Source organism: Melozone crissalis, unplaced genomic scaffold (assembly GCF_028551555.1).
Source record: "Melozone crissalis strain CALT ecotype California unplaced genomic scaffold, PUWL_Pcris_2 ptg000079l_1, whole genome shotgun sequence".
In the NCBI taxonomy this organism is placed as follows: domain Eukaryota; kingdom Metazoa; phylum Chordata; class Aves; order Passeriformes; family Passerellidae; genus Melozone; species Melozone crissalis.
In genome coordinates, this window is record NW_026535856.1 from 5,510,196 (window position 1) to 5,526,177 (window position 15,982).

General features: G+C 58.4%; 3 gene segments (V, D, J or C); all 3 read right to left on the minus strand.

Annotated features, from left to right (window-relative positions):
* Positions 1-440: 440 nt before the first annotated feature.
* On the minus strand, positions 441-6,051 carry LOC128946344 (immunoglobulin heavy variable 3-30-like; the record flags this gene model as incomplete). The annotated part of the segment is given in 3 exon segments: positions 441-519; positions 3,458-3,540; positions 5,725-6,051. Coding segments are annotated over 3 exon segments (489 nt in total), but the record flags the coding sequence as incomplete, so codon positions are not given.
* A 2,009-nt stretch (positions 6,052-8,060) lies between these two features.
* LOC128946345 (immunoglobulin heavy variable 3-9-like) lies at positions 8,061-8,474 on the minus strand (the record flags this gene model as incomplete). The annotated part of the segment is given in 1 exon segment: positions 8,061-8,474. A coding segment is annotated over 1 exon segment (414 nt), but the record flags the coding sequence as incomplete, so codon positions are not given.
* A 426-nt stretch (positions 8,475-8,900) lies between these two features.
* On the minus strand, positions 8,901-14,204 carry LOC128946346 (Ig heavy chain V region 6.96-like; the record flags this gene model as incomplete). The annotated part of the segment is given in 2 exon segments: positions 8,901-8,979; positions 13,822-14,204. Coding segments are annotated over 2 exon segments (462 nt in total), but the record flags the coding sequence as incomplete, so codon positions are not given.
* Between the last annotated feature and the right edge of the window lie 1,778 nt (positions 14,205-15,982).

A 15,982-nucleotide genomic window follows, 5' to 3' on the forward strand; every position in this document is an offset into this window, starting at 1 on the left:
CCCAAACCTCACCCGCTGTCCCCAAATCTAAGCCCTTTGGGCACTTTTGGGGCACGAGGTGGAGATTTGGGGCCGAGAGTTGAGTTTGGGGCCAGACCCAGGGCAGGGTTTGAGGCCAATGAGCAGCCTTGGGGCAAAGGGGGCGGGACTGGGGCAAAAGGTCAGGGGTGGGACAGGGGGGTTTGGGGAAGGGTCTGGGGACAGCTGGGGACGGGGACGGGGCTGAAACCCCAAACACCAACCCAACAACCGGGAGTGAAACCAATGCCATGGGCGGCATTCCAGCCACCATAAGAATCCTTGGTACGGAAATAGGATGCGGAATCCTCATCCTTGAGGTTGTTCATGGTCAGTGTCACCGAGCTCTGCCCGTTGTCCCTGGAGATCATGAAGCGGCCCTGCACCGAATCCGCGTAGTAGGTGTAACCCCCACTGCTATACTAGATGCTGGCGATGAATTCCAGCCCCTTCCCGGGTCTCTGCCGGATCCAGAACAGGTCAAATTTGTCAAAATCAAACCTAGACCGCAGGCAGAGGAGGATCAGGGACCCCCTGGGGGGCTGGAGGTCCCTCCCGCACTCCAGCAGGGTCACGGGCGCCCGGAGCCCTGCGGGACAAAGGGGAGATGGGGATGGGAAACCTGATTGGTCGAGGGCCTCAAAGCAGGTGTGGCAACCTGGAGAAAGGGACTGGACCCTCCTGGGAGGAGGATGATGAACTCTAAGAGACCCAATTTGGGGCAAAGAGCCAGGATTTGGATCAACGGTTGAGCTTTTCCATCCCCTTTGTCCCACAGGGCTCCGGCCGGCCGTGACCCTGCTGGAGTGCGGGGGGGACCTCCAGCCCCCCGGGGGGTCACTGCACCTCCTCTGCCAAGGGTCCGGGTTCAGTTTTGGCAGTTTTGGGATGGGCTGGTACCGGCAGAGACGCGGGCAGGGGCTGGAGTTCGTAGCACAGATCAGCACTGATGGCACCACCCACTATGGAGATTCTGTCAATGGCCGGGTCACGATCTCCAGGGACAACGGGCAGAGCTCGGTGATGCTGACCATGAACAACCTCAAGGACAAGGATTCCGCCATCTATTTCTGTGCCAAGGATTCCTATGGTGGCTGGAATGCTGCCCATGCCATTGGTTTCACTCCCGGTGGTTGGGTTGCTGTTTGGGGTCCTGGCACCGTCCCTCTCCCCAGCTGTCCCCAGACCCTTCCCCAAACCCCCCTGACCCACCCCTGACCCTTTGTCCCAGCCCCGCCTCCTTTGCCCCAACGCTGCACATTTGCCCCAAACCCTGCCCTGGGTCTGGCCCCAAACTCAACTCTCGGCCCTAGATCTCCCCCTTGTGCCCCAAAATTGCCCCAAAGAGCCGAGATTTGCGGGCAGCGGGTGAGGTTTGGGCCACCGGCTGCGGCTGGGAGCCCAGAGTAGGGATTTGGGGCAGAATTGGGCGAGTTTTGGGGCCAAAGAAGGAGGGTTTGGGGCAGAACCAGTTTGGGGGTTTGGGGTCTTTGGCCACCATTGGAGGAAATGGTGGAGACCTGGGCCAAGGGGTTAGAATGAGGTCAAGGGTTGAGATTTGGGTAAAGGTTCTGAGTTTTGGGGAAAAGAGGGGCTCAGGCAAGGGCGCTGCCACCACCGGCACGGTCCATGTAAGCAGCAGCAGCAGCCCAAGCAGCACCAGCAGCTTTTGCACAGAAATAGGATCCGGAATCCTCGTCCTTGAGGTTGTTCATGGTCAGCGTCACCGAGCTCTGCCCGTTGTCTCTGGAGATCCTAAACCGGCCCTTGACCGATGGGGCGTACCAGGTGCCGGAACCATCGCTCCTGATGTAAGCGACGAATTCCAGCCCCTGCCCGGGTCTCTGGCTGATCCAGAACATGGCAAAACTGCTGAAACTGACCCCGACCCCTAGGCAGAGGAGGCGCAGGCAGCCCCCGGGGGCCTGGAGGTCCCCCCCGCACTCCAGCAGGGTCACGGCCGGCCGGAGCCCTCCGGGACAAAGGGGAGATGGGGATGAGGCCAAAGTTCAACCCTTGACCCCAAAGTCCCAACTATTGCCCCAGGTTGTGACAATTTGTCCTTCTCCTCCTGCTCCTGATCCCCCTCCCAGCTGGGTCTTATCCCTTTTTCCAGCTGGCCACACCCACTTAGGGCCCACAGCCAATCAGGTTTCTCATCCCCATCTCCCCTTTGTCCTGCAGGGCTCCGGGCGGCCGTGACCCTGCTGGAGTGCGGGGGGGACCTCCAGCCACCCGGGGGATCCCTGCGCCTCCTCTGCTGAGGGTCCGGGTTCAGTTTTGGCAGTTTCCAAATGGATTGGGTTCGACAGAGACCTGGACAGGGGTTGGAGTGGGTTGGAAGCATCAACAGTGGCTGCAGCACCGACTGCGCACCATCAGTCAAGGGCCGGTTCACGATCTCCAGGGACAAGTGGCAGAGCTCGGTCACACTGACCATGAACAACCACAAGGACGACGATTCAGCCGTTTATTTCTGGGTCAAACTTTGCAATGCTTATGCTGGCAATGCTATTGATGCTGGAATCAATCCAGATAGTGACTATGATGGTCAAAATATTTTCCCAATCCCAGAGATCCTTCCCAAAAATCCTGGCTCTTTTTCTCACATCTCAGATATTTTCCCCCAAACTGCACTGTCACTTCCCCAGTTCCCAATTTCCCCCAATTTTCCCCATTTCTCCCCAGTCTGTCCCTTCCCCTCCATCCCAGTGTGGAATGGGGATCACTCCAGGGCCCTTTGCACACAAAGCTTTTTGTGCAGCCGACGCTCTGCCGCAGCGCCCCGAGGCTGAGCTGCCCTCTGCCAAACACAGATGTTCACAATGACCAAACCAGGAACTTTCTGTTTCCTTTCCTGCCCCGGCCGGGCCCCAGCAGCTGCCGGGGAGGAAGTGGGGGGAGGCTGCGGAGCCCCAAAATCGCGGCGTCTTCTCCTCCCTCCCTCCCTCCCTTTGTCCCACCTGGGGCTTCACTGCTCCCTCAGCAGCCTCGGTGTCTGGTGCTGCACCTTGGGGCTGCGCTGGAATCCTATCTCTGGGACCTCTGAAGAAAAAACTCTTTTCTTTTTCCCAAAAACACATGAAATATTGTGGAGATGAAACTGTTGAAATTGATCCCGAGCCAAGGGCTCCATGCTGAGAGAAGCAGATGGGTGCAAGGGTGGAGTCACCTGAAACGTTCCATTGGTCAAGGGCCGGGTCAGCACGGCCAGGGACAGCCGGCTGAGCTCGGTGACGCTGGCTATGTGTGACCACAGGGGAAAGGTCTGGGGAAAGCTGAGGACACAGCGATGGGGACAGGGCCAAAAGCAGTGGCAATATCAGCATTGCCACCAGAAATACGCTTGGCACAGAAATGCGATCCGGAATCCTCGTCCTTGAGGTTGTTCACGGTCAGCGTCACCGAGCTCCGCCCGTTGTCCCTGGAGATCCTGAACCGACCCTTGACCGAATCTGAGTAGCCAATGCCACCACCGTTGCTCTTGATCCCCGCGATGTATTCCAGCCCCTGCCCTGGTCTCTGGCAGATCCAGAATATGGAGAAACTCCTTAAACTGAATCCAGACCCTCGGCAGAGGAGGCGCAGGGACCCCCCGGGGGGCTGGAGGTCCCCCCCGCACTCCAGCAGGGTCACGGCCGCTCCCCCATCCCCAAACCTTCACTGGTTTTGCCCCAGAATCCTTTTTTCTTGCCTCAAATTTCCAGCAGAGGTTTCCTGTATTGAAAAGTTCCTTAAACCCTGCAATTAGCCCCAATCCACCCATTAATTAATTGGACACCTCTGCCTGACTTTTGCATCCCTTCATCCCCATCTCCCCTCTGTCCCGCAGGGTTCCGGGCGGCCGTGACCCTGCTGGAGTGCGGGGGGCACCTCCAGCCCCCCGGGGGGTCCCTGCGCCTCCTCTGCCGAGGGTCCGGCTTCAGTTTTGGGAGTTTTTCCATGCAATGGGCCCGACAGAGACCCGGGCAGGGGCTGGAGTGGGTCGCGGGGATCAGGAACGATGGTGCTTACACCAGCTATGGACCATCAGTCAGGGGCTGGGTGAGGATCTCCAGGGACAATGGGCACAGCATGCTGCTGCATATGCTGAAGACACCAGTTGTGGATCCACCCCCGTCCCCCCATGTCCCCCCCGTTTCGGGTCCCCAGACCGTTCCCCCAAACCTCCCCCATTGACCCTTGGTCCCAAATCTCCCCCATTTGCCCCAATGGTCGGCACTGACCCCAAACCCTCCCCTGCTCCTGCTCCAGAGCTCAACCATTGGACCCGAACCTTCACCCCTGGGCTCCAGTTCAGGCCTCCTCCAATCAGGGCCTGGGAACTGGGGGAGATTTGGGTGAAATGGGCAAAACTGAGGGAAAGTTGAGAGTTTGGGCAACAGGGGCTGAGTTTGGGGGAAAAGGGCTGAGATTTCAGGAGATGGGCTGGGACTTTGGGGAAGGTTTAGATAATTTTGTGATACTTGGGAACACAGAAGAAAGGGCTTGGGAGGACAACCACCATCAACACCATGAGCATAAGCGCCATTACCACAGCCACTGCTGTAACCACTCCAGCGCCTGCCCGGAGCTCTGGCGAACCCAGACATGGAGAAACTTCCAAAATCGAACCCGGCCCCTCGGCAGAGGAGGCGCAGGGACCCCCCGGGGGGCTGGAGGTCCCCCCCTGAACTCCAGCAGGGTCACGGCCGCCCGGAGCCCTGCGGGACAAAGGGGAGATGGGGATGAGGACAAAGCTCAACCCTTGACCCAAATCCTGACTCCTGGCCCCAAATTTTGACACTTCTGCCACCATATCCTCATCCTGGCTGCCGTCTCACGTGGGTCCTGCCCCTTTTTTCTGCAAGCCATGCCCATTTTCTCATTCTGGACCAATCCGATTTGTCATTTCCATCATCTCCCCTTTGTCCCGCAGGGCTCCGGGCGGCCATGACCCTGCTGGACAGCAGGGGGGACCTCAAGCCCCCCGGGGGGTCCCTTCGCCTCCTCTGCCGAGGGTCTGGGTTCAGTTTCTGGAGCTACGACACGTACTGGGTGCGCCAGAGACCTGGGCAGGGGCTGGAGTGGCTCGCAAGCATCTACAGCAATGGTGGCACAACTTACTACGCGCCATCGGTCAAGGGCCGGTTCAGGATCTCCAGGTACAACGGGCCGAGCTCAGTGATGCTGACCATGACCAACCTCAAGGACGAGGATTCCACTGTTTATTTATGTGCCAAACGTGACAATGGTTATGCTGCTGTCAATGCCGCTGCTCTTTTTTCTTCACTTCTGGTAGCGACCATGATGGTCACCAAATTTCTCCAATCCCAGAGATCCTTCCCCCAAATCTCGCCCTTCCCCTCACCCTGGGGTCGTTTATCCAGAATCATCCCCCAAATCTCAGCCTTTCACCCCAGATTTCCGCTCCCTTCCCTTGTGACCATTGGCCTGAGAATCCCTCTGGGGCAGCCCCAAATCTGCACCCCTGGCCCCAAACCCGTTCTGGGGGCACTGAATCCGGAGGGTTTGGCACAAAAATTGGCACCAAGGGTGAAGGTGTGGGGCCGAGGATTGGGAATTTGGGGGAGAATGGGGGAGATTTGGGAAGGGCCAGTTAAGGGCTGGGACACGGGGACAGGAATGGGGTCAGGGACTGGGGACTGGGGGAAGGGTCTGGGGAACGGGGACGGGAGGGGAACCTGGGGACATGGACAGGGCCACACGATAAGCAGCAGCCTGATTTTGGAAACCACTATCAGCACCCTTGGCACAGAAAGAGGATCCGGAATCCTCGTCCTTGAGGCTGTTCATGGTCAGCGTCACCGAGCTCTGCCCGTTGTCCCTGGAGATCGTGAACTGGCCCTTGACTGATGGCGCGTAGTAGGTGTTGGCACCATTGTAGTAGATGCCTGCGACGTATTCCAGCCCCTGCCCGGGTCTCTGGCGGATCCAGTACATTCCATAATCCCCAAAACTGAACCCGGACCCTCGGCAGAGGAGGCGCAGGGACCGCCCAGAGGGCTGGAGGTCCCCCCCGCACTCCAGCAGGGTCAGGGCTGCCCGGAGCCCTGCGGGACAAAGGGGACATGGGGATGAGGAACCTGATTGGTGAAGAGTGCCCAAGTTGGAGTGGCACGCTTGAAAAAGTGGTGGGATGCACGTGAGAGGAGGATGATGAACTCCCAGGGTTAGAATTTGGGGCCAAGAGTAAGGATTTGGGTCTAGGTTTGAGCTTTGGCCTCATCCCCATCTCCCCTCTATCCCGCAAGGCTCCGGGCGGCCGTGACCCTGCTGGAGTGCGGTGGGGACATCCAGCCCCCCGGGGGGTCCCTGCGCCACCTCTGCCGAGGGTCCGGATTCGATTTTGGCCGTTTTGGCATGGGCTGGCATCCCTAGAGGCCTGGACAGGGGCTGGAAGCAGTCGCCAGTATCATCAGCAGTGGCAGCGCCTACTACGCGCCATCTGTCAAGGGCCGGTTCACGATCTCCAGGGACAACGGGCAGAGCTCGGTGGCGCTGACCATGAACAACCTCAAGGTCGAGGATTCTGCCACCTATTTCTCTGCCAAATCTTACAATACTGGTAGCGCTTATGCTGGTGCTTATATTGACCATTCCGGTGGTGGCACCACCCCATCAGAGCCCCTATGGTCCCCAATCCCAGACCCTTCCCCCAAACCTCAGCCCTTGACCCTTTGTCCCAAATCTCCCCCATTTGCACCAATGGTCAGCACTGACCCCAAACCCTCCCCTGCTCCTGCCCCAAAACTCAACCATTGGCCCCAAACATTCAAACACGTCCCCCAGTTCAGGCCTTGCTCTCCAAGAGTTCTCATTTCAGACTGTGCCCGATCAGCCAATCAGACTTCAGGGAGCTGGGGGGAGAATTGAGTGAAATGGGGAAAACTGGGGAAACTCCAGGGCTGCGGCAACAGGGGCAGAGTTTGGGGGAATATAGCCAAGATTTGAGGAGAAGGACTGGGATTTTGGGGAAGAATCTGTGGCGATTGGAGACATTTGGTGACCATCAAGGGCATGGGATCTCTGAGAGCATCATCAATAAAAACATAACCAGCGCCCCAATATTTGGGACGTCTGGCGAGAAATAGGATCCGGAATCCTCGTCCTTGAGGTTGCTCATGGTCAGCGTCACTGAGCTCTGCCCGTTCTCCCTGGAGATCGTGAATCGACCCTGCACCGATGGACTGTAGATGGTGTAGCCTCCATTGTAGGTGATGTGGGCGACAAACTCCAGCCCCTGCCCAGGTCTCTGGCGCACCCAGAACACGTCGTGATTGGCCAGAGTGAACCCAGAGCCGATGCAGAGAAACGTCAGGGCCCCCCGGGGGGCTGGAGGTCCCCCCCGCGCTCTAGCAGGGTCACGGCCGCTCGGAGTCCTGCGGGACAAAGGGGAGAGGGTGATGGGGCGATGCAAAAGCCAGGTGCAGGTGTCGAAATTATTAATGGGTCGACTGGGGCTAATTGCAGGGTTTAAGGTACTGTACAATAATGGAAATTTCTGTAGAATATTTGAGCCCAGACAAAGGGAATTTCGGGCAAAACTGGGGAAGGGGATTGGGGAGTGGACGTGACGCTGCTGGAGTGCGGGGGGGACTTCCCGCCCCCCGGGGGGGTCCCTGCGCCTCCGCTGCCGAGAGTTCGGGTTCATTTTCGGCAGCTTTGGGATGGGCTGGATGCGCCAGAGGCCCGGGCAGGGGCTGGAGTGGATCGCAGCGATCTGGAGCAATGGTGCCACCTACTACTCGCTGTCGGTCAAAGGCCAGTTCACGACTTCCAGGGACAACGGGCAGAGCTCGGTGACGCTGACCATGAACAACCTCAAGGACGAGGATTCCGGATCCTATTTCTGTGCCAAGGATGCTGATAGTTATGGAGCTGCTCCTAATGCTGGTTGGGGATGGGGCCATGGTCGGCACTCTCAATATAACCAGCAGCATAAGCGCCACCGGTACCCGGAGATTTCCCGCAGAAACAGGAGCCGGAGGGGCCAGGAGTTGAGATTTGGGGCCAGAGCAGGGCAGGGTTGGGACGCAGGGTCAGGAGTGGGGTCTGGGGTTGGAGGGAATGATCTGGGGCACGGGGACAGGAACAGGGGTAAGGACACCACCACCAACATCAGCATCAGAAGCAGCACAACAACTGTAAGCACCCTTGGCACAGAAATAGGATCCGGAATCCTCGTCCTTGAGGCTGTTCATGGTCAGCGTCACCGAGCTCTGCCCGTTGTCTATGGAGATGCTGAACCGGCCCTTGACCGATGGTGCGTAGCCAATGTTTCCACCGTTGTTGCTGATCCCTGCCACGAATTCCAGTCCCTTCCCAGGTCTTTGACGCATCCAGCCCATGTTGAAATTCCCAAAATCGAACCCGGACCCTCGGCAGAGGAGGCGCAGGGACCCCCCGGGGGGCTGGAGGTCCCCCCCGCGCTCCAGCAGGGTCACGGCCGCCCGGAGCCCTGTGGGACAACGGGGAGATGGGGATGAGGAGCTGGATTGGTTATGGACCCAAAGTGGGCACCGCCATGCCAGAAGAAGTGTGCGGGATCCACCTGGGAGGATTGGCAGGTGCTGCAGGAGGAGGATGGTGAGGTCCAAGGGTCCCAATTTGTGTCCAACATAAGGATCTGCATGGAAGAATCAATATTTGGGTTGATTTTTAGCCCCATCCCCATCTCCCCTCTGTCCCGCAGGGCTCCGGGTGGCCGTGACCCTGCTGGAGTGCGGGGGGCACCTCCAACCCCCCGGGGGGTCCCTGACGTTGCTGTGCTGAGGGTCCGGGTTCTGTTTCTGGGGTCACTCCATGCAATGGATCCGCCAGAGGCCTGGGCTGGGGCTGGAATGGCTCGCGGTGATCCACAGCTCTGGAGGTTACACCCACTACGCCCCGTCGGTCAAGGGCAGGGTCAGGATCTCCAGGGACAACGGGCCGAGCTTCACAACACTGCCCATGCTCGACCTGCAGGACGAGGATTCCGGATCCTATTTCTGTGCCAAAGCCGCTGGGGCTGATGGGGATTACCATCATGCCAATGCTATTCACTCCACCCCTATTGTTGTGGTCCCAAATGTCCCCATTCCCCAAACCCTGCCTCGAAATCCCAGGCCTCGTCCTCCCTCTCTGTGACGGAACTCGTGTCCCCAGCCCCGGGCCCAGCGTTGACCTTTGGGGCAGAGTTTGGGGGAAGATCAACGGCCAAGGGTTGGGATTTGGGGCCGGAGAGGGGAAAAGGAAATGGAGAAATGGTCACGGGCAGGGTCAGGGGCTGGGAGCTGGGGAAGGGTCTGGGGAACGGGGACAAGTGGGGGTGCTGTGTTTGGTGTGGGGCAATCACTGGGAAGGTCCCCATGAGCAACAGCAACAGGAGCACCAGTATTGTAAGATTTCCCGAAGAAATAAACAGCAGAATCCTCGTCCTTGAGGTTGTTCATGGTCAGCGTCACCGAGCTCTGCCCGTTGTCCCTGGAGATCGTGACCCGGCCCTTGACTGATGGCGCATACCAGTTGCTCCCACCATTGTTGGTGATACTTGCGAGCCATTACAGTGCATTCTTTGGTGTCTGTGGATACCAGCCCATCCCAAAACCCCCAAAATAGAAGCCGGACCCTCGGCAGAGGACCCCCCTGGGGGCTGCAGGTCCCCACCGCACTCCAGCAGGGCCACAGTCGCCCGGAGCCCTGCGGGACAAAGGGAAGATGGGGATGAGAAACCTGATTGGTTGTGGGGTCAAAGCGGGTGTGGTCTGCTGGAAAATGGGATGTGACTCACCTGGGATGAGGATGATGAACTCCAAGGGTCCCAGTTTGGGGCCAAGGTTCAGGATTTTGGTCAAGGGTTGAGCTTTGTCCTCATCCCCATCTCCCCTTTGTCCCGCAGGGCTCTGGGCGGCTGTGACCCTGCTGGAGTGCGGGGGGCACCTCCAGCCCCCCGGGGGGTCCCTGACGTTGCTGTGCCCCGCATCTGGGTTCAATTTTTGGAGTTTTGGAATGTTCTGGATCCATCAGAGACCCGGGCAGGGGCTGCAATTCGTGGCATACATCAACAGTGGTGGCACCACCATCTACTCACAGTCGGTCAAGGGCCGGTTCAGGATCTGCAGGGACAACGGGCAGAGCTCGGTGACCCTGACCATGAACAACCTCAAGGTCGAGGATTCTGGATCCTATCTCTGTGCCAAACGCTCCAGTGATTACGCTGGCAATGGTAATGCTGCTGGTTTTGGCATCAATCCTGGTAGTGACCATGGTGGTCTCCAAATTTCCCCAATCCTGGCGATCCTACCCCCAAATCCCAGCCCTTCTCCTCAAAACTTCACTATTTCCCCCCAAACTCCACCCCTGCTGACCCAAGTCTGGACTTTTCCCCAATTTTGCCCATTTCCCCCAAATCTCGCCCTTCCCCTCACCCTTGGGCTGTTTGCCCAGAACCATCCCCCAAATCTCAGCCATTCACCCCAGATTTCTGCTCCCTTCCATTGTGACCACGGGCCTGAAAATCCCTCTGAGGCAGCCCCAAATCTGTACCCCTGTCCCCAAACCCGCACTGGGGGTACCGAATCCGGAGGGTTTGGCACAAAAATTTCTTAGAGTCAAGATGTGGGTCCGAGAGTAATGAATTTGGGGGAAAATAGGGAAGGTTTGGGGAATAAGCAGTTCAGAGCTGGGACACGGGAACAGGAATGGGGTCAGGGGTTGGGGATTGGGGGAAGGGTCTGGGGAACAGGGGCAGGGGGGGACACAGGGACGGAGATGGGATCAAATGATAAGCAGCAGCCTGATTTTGGTAACCACTATCAGCACCCTTGGCACAGAAATAGGTGGCGAAATCCTCGTCCTTGAGGTTGTTCATGGTCAGCGTCACCGAGCTCTGCCCGTTGTCCCTGGAGATCCTGAACCGGCCCTTGACCGATGGCGCGTACTCAGTGTAACCTCCAGGGTCACTAATACTTGCGACGTACCCCAGGACTTGTCCGGGCCTCTGCCGATACCAGCCCATCCCAAAACTGCTGAAACTGAACCCGGGAACTCGGCAGAGGAGGCGCAGGGACCCCCCGGGGGCCTGGAGGTCCCCCCTGCACTCCAGCAGGGTCACAGCCGCCCAGAGCCCTGCGGGACAAAGGGGAGATGGGGATGGGAAACCTGAATGGAGAAGAAGCTTTAAAATGAGCGTGGCCAGCTGGAAAAAGGGGTGGGACCCACCTTGGAGGAGGATGATGAACTCCCAGGGTCCCAGTTTGGGGCCAGAAGTCTGGATTGGGGTCAAGGGTTGAGCTTTGGCCCCATCCCCATCTCCCCTTTGTCCCGCAGGGCTCCGGGCGGCCGTGACCCTGCTGGAGTGCGGGGGGGACCTCCAGACCCCCCGGGGGTCCCTGCACCTCCTCTGTCGAGGGTCCGGGTTCGATTTTCGCCAATTTGGGGTGGGCTGGATCCGCCAGAGACCCAGGCAGTGGCTGGAGTGGCTCGCGGGGATCACCAACACTGGTGAAAACATCGGCTATGCGCCATTGGTCAAGGGTCGGTTCAGGATCTCCAGGGACAAGGGGCAGAGCTCGGTGACGCTGACCATGAACAACCTCAAGGACGTGGATTCTGGATCCTATTTCTGTGCAAGGGATTTTTGCGCTGGTTTTTGGGCTGTTGCTAATTATAGTGACAATGCTGTTAATAGCGTCAAACTTCTAGATTTCCCCCAATTTTCCCCATCTCTCCCCAGTCTGGCCCTTCCCCTCCGTCCCAGTGCGGAACGGGGATCGCTCCAGGACCCTTTGCACACAAAGCTTTTTGTGCAGCCAGCGCTCTGCCGCAGTGCCCCGAGGCTGAGCTGCCCTCTGCCAAACACAGATGTTCACCATGACCAAAACCAGGAACTTTCTCTTTCCTTTCCTGCCCCGGCCGGGCCCTGGCAGCTGCCGGGGAGGAATTGGGGGGAGGCTGCGGAGCCCAAAAATCGCGGCGTCTTCACCTCCCTCCCTCCCTCCCTTTGTCCCACCTGGGGCTTCACTTCTCCCTCAGCGGCCTCGGTGTCTGGTCCTGCTCCTTGGGGCTGGGCTGGAATCCTCTCTGGGAGCTCTGAAGAAAAAACCCTTTTTTTTTTTCCCAAAACCACATGAAAGTTAGAGGAGATGAAATTGTTGAAATTGACCTCGAGCCGAGGGCTCCATGCTGAGAGAAGCAGATGGGCGCAAGGGTGGAGTCACCTGGAACGTTCCATCGGTCAAGGGCAGGGTCAGAATGGGCAAGGAGAGCTCAGGAGCCAAAATGGCCCCAAATGGGCCCCGAGCTGGGCTGTGGGGCCAGGAGCTGAGAATGTGGGGCAGAGCCATTGCAGGGTTGGGGCAAGGGGACAGGAATGGGGACAGGGGTTGGGGATTGGGGAAGGGTCTGGGGAACGGGGACAGGGGGGGAAAGGGTGAAGGGGACGGGGTTAAAAGCATCAGCACGAGCAACATTTCCAGTAACAGTGGTTTTGGCCCAGAAATGGATGGCCGAATCGTCGTCCTTGAGGTTGTTCATGGTCAGCGTCACCGAGCTCTGCCCGTTGTCCCTGGAGATCGTGAACCGGCCCTTGACCGATGGCGCGTCGAAGGTGCTGCCACCACTGTTGATGCTTCCAACCCACTCCAGCCCCTGCCCAGGTCTCTGTCGAACCCAATCCATTTCGAAACTGCCAAAACTGAACCCGGACCCTCGGCAGAAGAGGCGCAGGAACCCCCTGGGGGGCTGGAGGTCCACCCCGCACTCCAGCAGGGTCACAGCCACCTGGAGCCCTGCGGGACAAAGGGGAGATGGGGGTGAGGACAAAGCTTAACCCTTGACCCAAACCCTGACTCTGGGCCCGAAACTGGGACCTTTGGACCACGCCATCCTAGTTGTCCTGCTCCGGCTGCCCCTCTAAGCTGGGTCCCACCCCATTTTCCAGTTTGACACACCCACTTTGAGGCCCTCAGCGAATCGGGTTCCTCATCCCCATCTCCCCTTTTTCCCGCAGAGCTCCGGGCAGCCGTGACCCTGGTGGAGTGTGGGGGGGACCTCCAGCCCCCCGGGGGGTCCCTGCGCCTCTTCTGCCAAGGGTCCGGGTTCAGTTTCGGCAGTTTTAGGATGGGCTGGCATCGCCAGAGACCCGGGCATGGGCTGGAAGCAGTCGCCAGTATCAGCAGCAGTGGCAGCGTCTACTGTGCAGATTCGGTCAAGGGCCGGTTCAGCATCTCCAGGGACAACGGGCAGAGCTCGGTGACGCTGACCATGAACAACCTCAAGGACGAGGATCCCGCCGTTTATTTCTGTGCCAAATCTTACAGCATTGGTAGCGCTGCTGCTGCTGCTGCTTATACTGACCGTGTCGATAGTGGCATCGCCGTTTCTGAGCCCCTCATGTTCCCAAATCTCAGACCCTTCCTCCAAATCTCAGCCCTTGACCCCATTCTTGGCCCTTTGTCTCAGATCTCCCCCATTTCCAACATCACTAACCACGAAACGGCAACCCGCGAAGTGCTTCTGCCCCAAACCCAACTAAGATGGCACCAAAAATCGCCCGAATCTGCCCCAAATCCCCACTTGTGCTCCCTGCAGCAGCAGCCGCTGACACAAATCCTCAACCTTTGTCTCAAAATCGAGACCCTGGGCCTCAAACCCCGACCTTCAGAGCAAAGTTTTGGGGAACAAAGAGGAGATTTGGGGCCAGGAGTTGTGGTTTGGGGTCAGCGGGTGAGAACTGGGGCCGAGGCAGAGCAAGGTTGGGATCAATGGTCAAGGGCTGGGTGTGGGCTGGGGGTCTGGGGGAAGGGTCTGGGGAACGGGCACGGGGGGGACACAGGGATGGGGGTGGGGACACCATGGGCATCGTCACTACAAGCAGCATGTTCAGGGTAATTATTAGCAGCACACTTAGCGCAGAAATAAATGGCGGAATCCTCGTCCTTGAGGTTGTTCATGGTCAGCGTCACCGAGCTCTGCCCGTTGTCCCTGGAGATCGTGAACTGACCCTTGAACGATGGCGCGTAGTAGGTGTTGGCACTGTTGAAGTAGATGCCTGCTACGTATTGCAAAGCCTGCCCGGGTATCTGGCGGATCCAGTACATTCCATAATCCCCGAAACTGAACCCAGACCCTCGGCAGAGGAGGCGCAGGGAGCCCCCAGGGGGCTGGAGGTTCCCTCCGCACTCCAGAAGGGTCACGGCCGCCCGGAGCCCTGCGGGACAAAGGGGAGATGGGGATGAGAAACCTGATTTGTTGAATGTCTTATACTGCATGTGGCCAGCTGGGAAAAGGGACAGGACCCACTTGGGGGGAGGATGATGAACTTCAAGAGTCCCAATTTGGGGCCAAGAGTCAGGATTTGGGTCAAGGGTTGAGCTTTGGCCTCATCCCCATCTCCCGTTTGTCCCGCAGGGCTCCGGGCAGCCGTGACCCTGCTGGAGTGTGGGGGGGACCTCCAGCCCCCCGGGGGGTCCCTGCGCCTCCTCTGCCACGGGTCCGGGATGAGTTTCGGCAGTTTCAACATGGGCTGGATGCGCCAAAGACCTGGGCAGGGGCTGGAATTCGTTGCAGGGATCAGCAACAACGGTGCCAGAATTTGCTACGCGCCATTGGTCAAGGGTCGGTTCAGGATCTCCAGGGACAAGGGGCAGAGCTCGGTGACGCTGACCATGAACAACCTCAAGGACGACAATTCCGGATCCTATTTCTGCGCCAAGGGTGCTTACAGTTGTTGTGCTGCTTCTGATGCTGATGTTGGTGATGGTGTGCTTACACCTGTTCCTGTCCCCGTGCCCCAGATCATTCCCTCCAACCCCAGACTCCACTTCTGACCCTTTTTCCCAACCCTGCCCCGTTCTGGACCCAAATCTCAGCTCCTGGCCCCAAATCTCAACTGCTGGCTCTCTGGATCCTGTTTCTGCGGGAAATCTCCTAGTACCGGTGGCGCTTATGCTGCTGGTTATATTGAGAGTGCCGACCATGGCCCCATCCCCAACCCGCATTAGGAGCAGCACCGTAACCATCAGCATCCTTGGCACAGAAATAGGATCTGGAATCCTCGTCCTTGAGGTTGTTCATGGTCAGCGTCACTGAGCTCTGCCCGTTGTCCTTGAAGATCCTGATCCGACCCTTGAACGATGGCGCGTAGTAGGTGGCACCATTGCTCCAGATCGCTGAGATCCAGTCCAGCCCCTGCCCGGGTCTCTGGCGCATCCAGCCCATCCCAAAACTGCCGAAACTGAACCCGGACCCTCGGCAGAGGAGACTGGAGGTGTCCCCGGCCTCCAGCAGCGTCTCGGCCACTCCCCGAACCCCAACCCTTCCCCAGTTTTGCCCCAAATTCCCTTTGTCTGGACTCAAATATTCTACAGAGGTTTCCATTATTGTACAGAACCTTAAACCCTGCAATTAGCCCCAATCCACCCATTATTAATTTGACAGATCCACCTGGCTTTTGCATCACCCCATCCCCATCTCCCCTTTGTCCCGCAGGGCTCCGGGCGGCCATGACCCTGCTGGAGTGCGGGGGGGAACTCCAGCCCCCCGGGGGTCCCTGACATTGCTCTGCATTGGCTGTGGGTTCACTCTGGCCAATCACGACATGTTCTGGATCCGCCAGAGACCCGGACAGGGGCTGCAGTTGGTCGCCCACATCACCTACAATGGAGGCTACACCATCTACAGTCCGTCGGTGCAAGGCCGGTTCACGATCTCCAGGGACAAAGGGTAGAGCTCGGTGACGCTGACCATGAACAACCTCAAGGACCAGGATTCCGGATCCTATTTCAGTGCCAGACATCATAAATATTGGGGCATTGATTACGTTTTTATTGATGACATCGGCAGAGATCCCACACTCATTATGGGAAACAAATATCTCCAGACCCCAGCGATCCTTCCCCCAAATTCCAGCCCTTCACAAATCTTGATCATTTCCCCCCAAACTCTGCCCCTGCTGCCCCTACTCTAGAATTTCCCCCAATTT